The sequence below is a fragment of the Rhododendron vialii genome, chromosome 3a (assembly GCF_030253575.1).
Source record: "Rhododendron vialii isolate Sample 1 chromosome 3a, ASM3025357v1".
In the NCBI taxonomy this organism is placed as follows: Eukaryota; Viridiplantae; Streptophyta; class Magnoliopsida; order Ericales; family Ericaceae; genus Rhododendron; species Rhododendron vialii.
Window position 1 is genome coordinate 1,164,721 of NC_080559.1, and position 11,219 is coordinate 1,175,939.

General features: G+C 43.4%; 1 protein-coding gene across 1 annotated transcript; it reads right to left on the reverse strand.

The window, feature by feature from the left end:
- Positions 1-8,497: 8,497 nt before the first annotated feature.
- LOC131320786 (uncharacterized) lies at positions 8,498-10,667 on the reverse strand. The gene is made up of 3 exons (XM_058351637.1): positions 9,869-10,667; positions 9,636-9,737; positions 8,498-9,546 (listed from the first exon to the last, which is right to left on the reverse strand). The coding sequence occupies exons 1-3, from the start codon at positions 10,591-10,593 to the stop codon at positions 8,919-8,921; spliced, it is 1,455 nt and encodes a 484-aa protein (XP_058207620.1). The 5' UTR covers positions 10,594-10,667; the 3' UTR covers positions 8,498-8,918.
- Positions 10,668-11,219: the final 552 nt, after the last annotated feature.

Consider the following 11,219-nt stretch of genomic DNA (forward strand, 5'->3'; position numbering starts at 1 on the left):
CTTTCCATTCTCTCACACCTCTTCCACCATCCAAATCAAGGCTAAAAGGCTATATATAAAAAAAAAAAATTAAAAATCAAAGGCTAAAAGGATATATTTTCTTTCTTTGGGTAATTCAGAACTGATCCCACCAATCGTTATCTTAAGTAAATAGTTGAGAAAAATCTTAAGTAAATATGCGATGTTTGAGACAAATAGTCAATACTTAAATAGGCTCTGACCATAGTCCTTGGGAGATGTGGCCCATTTATAGTGGGCCTCAGAGCTAGGCTGGGATGGTATATATAGATCTAAACCCTCATCGATTTTGGGCTTGGTATTGGATTGGATAATAGTTTGGCACAAAATGTGAAAACTTTCAATTGTGATAGTAAAAATTATTGTCTCTACTTGAGTACTTTTGAACTTAATTTCTTAAGAACCGATCAGTTTATTGTTCCAATTGTCTCTGCATTTTAATTCGTGACTTGCTACATTTTTAAGAAAGGAAAATTGATCTGATCATAACTTTTCGTTTTTCAGCCTTGCTTTTGCTTTTGGTAAACGTACAATTTTGCTATAAGATGCCCCGAAGGCAGTTTCCATTATCTAAAGGCGTGTTTGGGAGCTAATTATTTTTTAAATTCTAAATAGTGGATTGTTGACGATAAAGTTTTATAGAAATTATAATGATAATCCATAAAAGGTTTTTGGATAATATGTCCATAATAGATTTTGCAGAATAATCTTGAGTGAATAGTGAATTGTAAAGTATAAACTTTTGAATTATGGTTCTACGCTTGCACTTGGAAGATTTTGGGGGCCAATAATCTTCAAAAACAACATATTTTGAACACTTTGAGTTATCAAAAGCAACAAATTTTTGTATCTCCACTGCAAAAGAAATAATGGCCCACCTACTGAACCGATAACTCAACGGTTAATTGGTTAATTGATAACTGCTATTTTTTTTCAAGTATTTGTGGCCAGTACTAGCAGAACTGATACAAAATTCATTTTTTGTTTTGCATAGAGCACAATTCTTTTTCCGTTCACGAAAATTGTACAAAGAGAATGAATTTAATGAGCTACTACTAAGTAGTAAGATTAGAAATCAATAGAAAAAAATCCCTCCAGAAAATTGGAAACAAAGATAATTAAAGGAAATGAACTCCTTCTATGACATATACATATATTGCTCCCTTACTACACAGGTATGTTACTGTCTAATAATACTCTAATTGTGTAAGAAGAAATATAATTTCTTGTTGTAAAAAATTGCATATAACCTCTGATGCAAAGATTCAATATAAAAATTACTATCTTGTTGCATTGCTGAAAAGATATATCACCAATCCTTCAAACTGAGATGAATATAAGATCGGGTGTACAAGCATGTATACCGCCAACCCAGTACTAAACGAAACCCGAAACAGAGATAGATGAACAACACCACCTAAATAAATTAGGAGCCGCATAATGGAACTAACACACACAAGTCATCTTCATCAAATTTCCCCCTCGATTTCCTTTTCTTCACAGGAATCGCACAGGAAAAAGTCACATGGTGGACACCGGTAATGATTATCAGCATTACTCCTCTCGCACAGGCTGCACGACGTTTTTGGCTCGGCTGCGACATGAATGAGCAGGTGCGGATGCTTACGACTGTTAATGGGTTCCCAATCATTATATACCATATTTGAAAATTGATCAACGGGAAGTATGCAATCCGTGTGAAGATATTGGTCGCATTCCCCACAATGATAGAACCAACGGTTGGAGTCGATCCCATCCTCGCAAATTTTGCAAAAATCGCCGTCTGTCCGGTCCGGATGAGGGGAATAGGTTAAGGTAAACGGGTGTTCGTCATATCTATGCCGAACAGTGCGCGGTAAAATAGCGCACCGCAGGCATAGATTGAATTTGCAGCCCCAACATCCAAATGACATTCTCAAACTGGCACTGCATGATATGCAAGTGCCAGAGAAGGGTGTTGGCCTGAGGGCAAGAGTGTGCTTGTCGTGACTTTCATGTTTGATAAATCGAGGTAGGGAAGCACACTTGCAGTCGAGGTAGAAATAACATTCTTCGCATTCGTAAAAAAGGGTAGAGCCAAATAAGTTGCAGCACTTGCATTTGATCACACTACTGCCCTTGCTCAAGAAAAGAGTATGTTGTGGGTGAGCTGGGTGTCGTAGCTCCTCGGGTAGCTCCGCACACCACACATGTAGGTAAAACTCGCATTCAACACAACAGTAAAATGGAGCCGAGATGCTTTGTGCACACCCACAACATTTTTGAACATTCCACGCCACATTAAAGTGGGACGATGCATGGTCGATTGGCTCTTCATAAAGAGTTAATGGGTGATCGTGACTACCATGCTTGATCTCTGCCTCTCCCTCGTGCTTCCCTTGTATTGCGGTGTTCTTGATAAACTGGGTGATAATATCAGCTGAATCATCAGGCACCGGCAAGCAGATAACCCTGAAACCGCAAAAGTTTATAAGAACAAATAAAAAAACCTAAGACAGAGAAAATCATTAACAAAGAGAAAGGAAAAGAGTTGCAAGGCGGATCTCAACGTGGAATACTCTTCACAGTAAATGCATAGGCGAAACTGACACGGTGGACAATAGTAATGGCCAGAATCAGCAATACTCCTCTTGCACAGACTGCAAGACTCGTTTGGGTCGGCTGCGACCCAAATGAGCCGGTGCGGATGCTTGCGACTGTTAATGGGTTTCCAAGTTCTATCATATATCATATTTGAAAATTGATCAACGGGGAGTACACAATTCGTATGAAGATATTGGTCGCATTTCTCACAATGATAGAACCAACGGCTGGAGTCGATCCCTTCCTCGCAAATTTCACAAAAATCGTCGTCTGTCCGGTACGGACGAGGGGAATAGGTTAAGGTGAACGGGTGTTTGTCATATCTGTTGCGGAAACTAAGGATCAAACCAGAACACAAACACACACACAAACACAGAGACAAAGATTTACGTGGTTCCCCAAAATCGGGTACGTCCACGGGGGGCAGCCAGATTATATTTAGGAGGAGGAGGATTACAAATCACTCAAACTCACACTCTCTCAAACTGATACAAAATCAGATACGTTTCTGATTTCCCACTCTCTGGTCTCTCACTCAAGAGAGATACAAAAACATGGAGCAAAGCTCGAATTTTATAGGCTGTGCAAACTTCACTGTTCATGGCCATGCGAGGATCAATGCAAATCCACGCCTGAGATTTTTCCTGATTTGAGCGTGGCTTGAGAAATCTTCATAGACTGCCAATCTTTGACTTCAATCACCCACATGGGAGAATGAATTGCATTCAATGCAACCCACGCCAAATCTTCTGAGTAAATGCAAATCTGCATTTGTATAGGATGGAGCCAAAACATGGCCTCAAAAGTCAACAATCTCCACCTTGGCGACAATTCTCCAAGATCCGATGCTGCCCCCAATGCGCCCTTAGGCGCTCTGAACCGGAGAGATGTTGATCAAGTCCAAACAATGATTGAACTTGATCCCAGTAACAACCTTTGTCAACATATCAGCTGGGTTGTCTGCAGTGGCAATCTTTTCAAGCAATATGTCCCCTTCTTCTAGAATTTCCCGAACAAAGTGAAAACGGACATCTATATGCTTTGTCCTGGTATGGTGCACCTGATTCTTTGCCAAATGAATGGCACTCTGACTATCGCAATAGACATTGATGTGCTCCTGTTTGGCACCCAAATCACCAATCAAACCCTGCAACCAGATGGCTTCTTTTATGGCCTCAGTCACCGCCATATATTCAGCCTCCGTAGTAGATAGTGCAACCGTGGACTGTAAAGTCGAACGCCAACTAACTGGTCCTCCTGCCATAGTGAAAACATAACCAGTAGTTGACCGCCTCTTATCCAGATCACCAGCGTAATCTGAATCTACATAACCAACTGCAAGCTGATCACCAAATTTCTGATCTCTCCCAAATTTTAGGCCAACATTAACTGTTCCCTGAATGTATCTGAGAATCCATTTCACGGCCTGCCAATGACCCTTTCCTGGATCATGCATATATCTGCTAACCATACTGACAGCGTGTGAAATATCGGGTCTGGTACATACCATTGCATACATCAAGGATCCCACAGCGTTGGCATACGGAACTTGGGCCATCTGTTTTCGTTCCGCATCAGTACGAGGTGACATCGAAGCGCTGAGCTTAAAGTGCGGGGCTAACGGTGTACTAACGGGTATAGCTTTGCCATCTATGCCAAACCGTTGGAGTACAGTCTTCAGATACTGAGTCTGCGATAAGCAAACTGTGCCCTGCTTCCTGTTGCGCTGAATCTCCATCCCAATGACCTTCTTTGCTTCTCCAAGGTCTTTCATTTCGAATTCTGAACTCAGTTGTGCCTTCAACCGAGAAATCTCCACCTTGCTCTTAGATGCAATTAGCATATCATCAACATATAAGAGCAAATAGATAAAGGAACCATCCCGAAGTTTACGAAAGTAAACACAATGGTCAAAACTGCTGCGAGTATACCTCTGCGTAGCCATAAACTGATCAAATCTCTTGTACCATTGTCGTGGCGACTGCTTTAGGCCATATAGTGACTTGCGAAGACGGCAAGCCCAATTTTCCTTTCCAGAGACCTTGAAACCATCTGGTTGTGACATATAGATCTCTTCGTCCAAGTCGCCATGCAAAAATGCAGTCTTAACATCGAGTTGCTGTAACTCGAGGTCGTACTGCGCAACCAAAGATAATAGAATGCGAATCGATGCATGCTTCACCACTGGAGAGAAGACCTCATTGTAGTCAATCCCTTCGCGCTGAGCATAACCCTTTGCCACCAATCTGGCCTTATGTCTAACACCACCCTTGACCGAACTGTCCTCTTTGTTGGCGTAGACCCATTTGCATCCTATTGCTTTATTCCCTTTGGGAAGTGGTACCAGCTCCCAAGTCTTATTCTTGTGAAGAGAACTCATCTCCTCATTCATAGCCTGCTTCCATTGAGAACTGTCAGAACCTGAAACGGCCTCCCTATACGTATTCGGAACACCTGTGATAACCGGAAGGGCGTATGCAACCATACCATCATATCGGGCAGGTTTTCGAATCTCCCTCCTCGGACGGCTAGTAGCAATAGACTGTGTTGGCGCTATAGCCTCGGGAACTGAAACATCATCAGACTCAGAACTCGAATCTGAAACATCACTGTGGTGCTCCTGTGGTGGCGAAATGGTAGGAACTTGAACTACAGGAACCTCTAGCTCCACCTGCTCTGACTGCTCCACCTGATCTGAACACCTTGGAATGGTGTTAACCTTTCGAGAGTTGGTTTGAAGCATGGCCGACTCATCGAAAGTAACATCTCGGCTGGTAATAATCTTCTTAGACTCCGGGCACCAGAGTCTATAGGCCTTTACACCTGGAGTAAAGCCAACAAATATAGCCTTCCTAGCTCGAGGATCCAGCTTAGATTCTGTGACATGAAAATAAGCAGGACAACCAAATACATGCAGCCGATCGTAATCAATCGAAGATTGACCAAAATATACCTCCATGGGAGTCCGTCCGCCAAGTGCCTCTGACGGTAGCCTGTTGATCAACTGACAGGCATAGGCGACTGCCTCTCCCCAAAATACTTTGCTCAAACCGGCGTTGGACAACATACACCGCACCTTAGTCACCAAAGTACGGTTCATCCTCTCTGCAACTCCATTTTGCTGTGGAGTCTTCGCTGCGGTGAAATGTCGGACTATCCCCTCCTCCTGACAGATTTTGAGAAAGGGATCTGAAGTATACTCACCACCGTTGTCTGACCGAAGTACCTTGATTTTTCTGCCAGTCTGAGTCTCCACCCTCTGCTTCCAACGAAGGAAGGTGTCAAGGACCTCGTCCTTGCGTTTCATGGGATAAACCCATACTCTCCGTGAAAAATCATCAATAAACGTGACAAACCACCGTTTGCCACCAAAAGTTGCTGTCGTTGTGGGCCCCCAAACATCTGAATGAACATAATCCAGAATACCCTTCGTACGATGAACTGCGGTGCCAAATTTGACCCTGGTCTGTTTGCCCAGAACACAGTGCTCACAGAATCCAAACTTCCCTGTCTTGGCCCCCTTTAGGAGACCTTTCTTCACCAATCCTTGTAAAGCTTTCTCTCCGGCATGACCTAGGCGCATGTGCCAGAGTCGGGAAATGTCATCTGTAGCATCATCTGAGCTGCTGTTGGAGATGGCTACTCCTCCTGTAACTGTGCGCCCGTCGAGGAAGTATAAATTTCCCCTCCGAGTGCCTTTCAGGACCACTAATGCACCATGGGTTACTTTCAGGGCTCCACCTTCTAAAGTAATCTTGTAACCTTTTGCATCCAAGGTTCCAAGAGAAATCAAATTTTTCTTCAAATCCGGGACATACCGGACATCTGTCAAAAGCTTGGTTGTACCGTTGCGCAACTTGAGTCGGATTGTACCTATCCCCTGAGTTTTGCAGGCATTGTCGTTGCCCATCAAAACTACGCCACCGTCAATCTCCTGAAAGTTTGAGAACCAGTCCCGATGGGGACACATATGGTAGGTACATCCCGAGTCCAGAATCCATTCATCTGAATTCGTGTCTGATGAAACAATCAAGGCTGACGCCAAGTCGTCAACCTCTCCTCTTGCAACATTCGCTCGTTGTTGTTGTTGTTCCTTGATTTTGGGGCAATCCTTCTTCCAGTGCCCCGTTTCATGACAGTAAGCACACTCATCCTTTGCAATTTGCTTCCTGTCACCGGATTTCTGATTCCTTTCAGCTGATTTGCCTTTTGACCTGGACCTGGACTGTCTCCTCCCGGACTGTCTATTCCTCGATTCAGTCCTTCCCCTTACTGATAGTGCTGATGAAGAGGGATCTCGATGAACTTGTTGATCCTTCTTCCGTACCTCGTTGTTAATCAAAGTAGAGCAAACGTCATTAAAACGAATTTCATCTTTTCCATACAGTAAGGTAGTAACCAAGTGGTCATATGTATCAGGCAAAGAATTTATCAACAAAAGTGCCTTATCCTCATCGTCAATTTTAACATCAAGGTTTTGCAAATCGGCCAAAATTTTATTGAAACTATTTAGATGTTCGTTCATTGACGCACCTTGTTGATACTGAAAACGATACAGTCTCTTCTTCAGGTAGAGTCTGTTCTCTATGCTCTTCGTCATGTACTTGCTCTCTAATTTCTGCCACAACTCCTTGGCTGAATTGTCCCTCATGACGGAATACTTGATGTCTTTGGACAAACAAAGACGGATCGTGCCACAAGCTTGCCGATTAAGCTTGTCCCAATCGGAGGTGGACATATCCTCAGGACGATCCTCCAAAGTGAATTCCAAATCTTGTTGATTTAGAATATCCAAAACTTCGCATTGCCACATGCCGAAGTTAATTGTGCCATCGAACTTATCCACTTCGAATTTGGCATTCGAAACCGAGCTCCTCCTCATGTAGGAACTGACCGAGGGCTCGTCTGAAGTCTTCTTATCTGATGATTTGTCCATAGGTGTTGAAGAAACAACACTAGGGCTCTCCTCGTCAATGCTGGACATCCAACGAAGTCAAAAACGAGAGTTTTACCGCTGAAAATACTCCCAACAGATTTTTTCGGAACGGAAACTCGAAAAACGGGGCACGGGGTTGGATCTGGAACGTCGAGATAGTCAAAATCGACTACTCACGGGCGCAAAACGGAGTTCGGACGCCTCCGAAATCACAGAAAAAAAAATCTGGCAGTTTGACCATTGACCAGCCACTGTACCGCTGACTGGACTGCCACGTCAGCGTTGACCGGCTGACGTGGACAGTTGACCGCTGACGTGTCACCAAAATGGGACCCTTCTTGCTGACGTGGCACCGCCACGTGTTCGCTGACGTGGCTGCTGACTGGGCCGCTGACTCATCGCCTAGTCAGCGTTGACTGCCCATGTGGCGTTGACCGGCACACGCTCTCCACACGCCAGCGTGTGCTCTCCGCGTGCCAGCGTGCGCTATCCACGCGCGCGCGCAGATCTGACGCGCTCCGCACGCCCCACCTTTGACCGGCGCGTGCTCGCTCCTCCGGCCACCTCCGGCGACGTTCCGACCACCGTTGTGATCGTCTCAACAATCCGAATTTGGGTCTTTGATCAAAAAAAATTTCCGATCACTTTTCGGAACTGGGTTCTATCTGGACAGAACTCGCGGTGAACACGCCGCCGTCGAACGGAGCGTTCTGCTTCTGTGGTGCTCGGTTCGCGACGGGCCTTGGTGCGTTGGAATCGTCTCGGAGAGACGCACGAGACTCAGTGATCAAACTGAGTTTTTTGATCAGAATTCCGTGACTGTAATTTTCTGGACAGAAACGGAAAACAGAGCCGAAACAGAGTTTGTGTTCTTGGTAACCAAATGCTTTGATACCAATTGTTGCGGAAACTAAGGATCAAACCAGAACACAAACACACACACAAACACAGAGACAAAGATTTACGTGGTTCCCCAAAATCGGGTACGTCCACGGGGGGCAGCCAGATTATATTTAGGAGGAGGAGGATTACAAATCACTCAAACTCACACTCTCTCAAACTGATACAAAATCAGATACGTTTCTGATTTCCCACTCTCTGGTCTCTCACTCAAGAGAGATACAAAAACATGGAGCAAAGCTCGAATTTTATAGGCTGTGCAAACTTCACTGTTCATGGCCATGCGAGGATCAATGCAAATCCACGCCTGAGATTTTTCCTGATTTGAGCGTGGCTTGAGAAATCTTCATAGACTGCCAATCTTTGACTTCAATCACCCACATGGGAGAATGAATTGCATTCAATGCAACCCACGCCAAATCTTCTGAGTAAATGCAAATCTGCATTTGTATAGGATGGAGCCAAAACATGGCCTCAAAAGTCAACAATATCTATGCCGAACAGTGCGCGGTAAAATAGTGCACCGCAAGCATAGATTGAATTTGCAGCCCCAGCATTCAAATGACATTCTCAAACTGGCACTGCATGATATGCAAGTGCCAGATGAGAATGTTGGCCTGAGGGCAAGAGTGTGCTTGTCGTGACTTTCATGTTTGATAACTCGAGGTAGGGAAGCACACTTGCAGTCGAGGTAGAAATAACATTCTTCGCATTCGTAAAAAAGGGTAGAGCCAAATAAGTTGCAGCACTTGCATTTGATCACACTACTGCCCTTGCTCAAGAAAAGAGTATGTTGTGGGTGAGCTGGGTGTCGTAGCTCCTCGGGTAGCTTCGCACACCATACATGTAGGAAAAACTCGCATTCAAGACAACAGTAAAATGGAGCCGAGATGCTTTGTGCACACCCACAACATTTTGGAACATTCCATGCCACATTAAAGTAGGACGATGCATGGTCGATTGGCTCTTCATAAAGAGTTAGTGGGTGACGGTGACTACCATGCTTGATCTCTGCCGCTCCCTCGTGCTTCCCTTGTATTGCGGCCATTTTCTTGATAAACTGGGTGATAATATCAGCTGAATCATCAGGCAACGGCAAGTGGATAACCCTGAAACAGCAGAAGTTTATAAAATCAAACAACTATGGTAAGGATCACACAAATTAAAAACAAAAATCATATATGTGAAAGTCACCGACTTGTGTAGATCCGCGTCAGAGGTTGCTGTCGCCGAATTGCTGGAAGAAAGATTGATCGGATTAAGGCCACGATCATGACTTTGATTCTCAGTTTCGTTGCTCCTGTAATCACAAAGTAGAGGATAGGAATAGGATGCTTTTTCAGAACAAATACTAAAAAAACAAAGACAAGAAGAAAATCATTAACAAAGAGAAAGGAAAAGAGTTGCAAGGCGGATCTCAAAGTGGAATACTCTTTGTCCGACACCGCGCAATGTAAATGGACAAGATAGTGGCATTCGGAACAAGAATAAGCCCAACTTCTTCGGCAAATTTCTTCGGAACAGATACTACAGTGAATTTCCTGGAAGAGACCTGGAATAGAGTATATGAGGGATAGAGTGTGGTGATGGTGATTGTTAAGTTTGAGGTCGATAGGCGATGAAGCACATTTCTGGTTGATCCAGTATCCGCAGGTGGTACATAGGAAGGAGGTGCCTTCGTGTTTTATACCACAGGCGTCACACGAGAACATGGATTCCTTTAGCATGGGGATCAATTGGTGTAGGTGACTTGTGTGCTCGATGCTCTGTTGGATACTTGGCACCACCAAAGCACATTTCACGTCGATATCGTACTTGCAGAGGGAGCAATGGTAAGTGAATCTGTTGAAAATTTCTCTGCAGACATCACATTGGGCACTGACACCACCTACGTAAGGTGGGTTTGGAAGGAGAGTGAGTGGGTGTTGGGGGTGACAAGGATAGGTCATATTGTGAGGTAGTTGGGCGCATGTTTTGTGCAGAAAAAACACGCATCCCTTGCAACCGTAGTAGGAGGAGGACGACGACGAAATCGAGATTGGTTGTCCACAGCCGTAGCAAGAAAGATCCCAACTTTCATCTGTTTCCTCTTTTTTTATGAGCATCAATGGATGGTCATGGCCCAAGTTTTGAACTTGAACAACCTCCACCGCCATCTCTCTCGCCCCCTCTCTCTTTCTCTGATACCCAATTAATCTTGAAAGAGTTGGAGATAAATAAGAATATGAAGAAGTGTAGTAGTACTAAATTAAAAAAAGTAATTATAACCATCCATCATTTTTGTCTCCTGTGATGTGATGTAAATTTAATTTACAAAATTAATCTATCATTTGTAAACATTTTCACACTTGAAAGAACAATTGTAAATATAAATCACGAAAGGACAAAAAAGAGAGTGTAGTTATAAAAACGGAATGTGAAAAATCACTTTCCATTAAAAAAAATTACAACATTAATAAGTTTTGGAGAGAGAAAACCAATGGGGAATGATTTTCGCACTCTTTAAATTGTTAACCTCAATCCCTTTGGGAGTTTGAAAATCAATATATGGTTGATTTTTGCACTTTCTAAACCGTTGACTTTTGAAAAGTGCAATTAATGATTTGGGAGGTGAGAAAAAATACTGCCCAAACTAATTCTCTTTCCAAAAGAGTATTTGGTTTTGCAGGTGGCTGACGGAGTTCCGGTTTTGTAAAAAAATATTTTTTGAAAAAAAAAGGTAATTTTAAACTCAAATATAATAAAAATGAAAAATATTTTTTTAATTTTTTTTGTACCGTTT

Excerpts from the sequence above, each read along its gene's own strand:
- LOC131320786 (XM_058351637.1), bottom strand. The coding sequence starts at position 10,593 with ATGGCGGTGGAGGTTGTTCAAGTTCAAAACTTGGGCCATGACCATCCA. Across the intron at positions 9,738-9,868 it reads TGCGCGGTGTCGGACAAAGA|GAGCAACGAAACTGAGAATC; the intron begins GTATTCCACTTT and ends TTGTGATTACAG. Across the intron at positions 9,547-9,635 it reads TCTGACGCGGATCTACACAA|GGTTATCCACTTGCCGTTGC; the intron begins GTCGGTGACTTT and ends CTGCTGTTTCAG.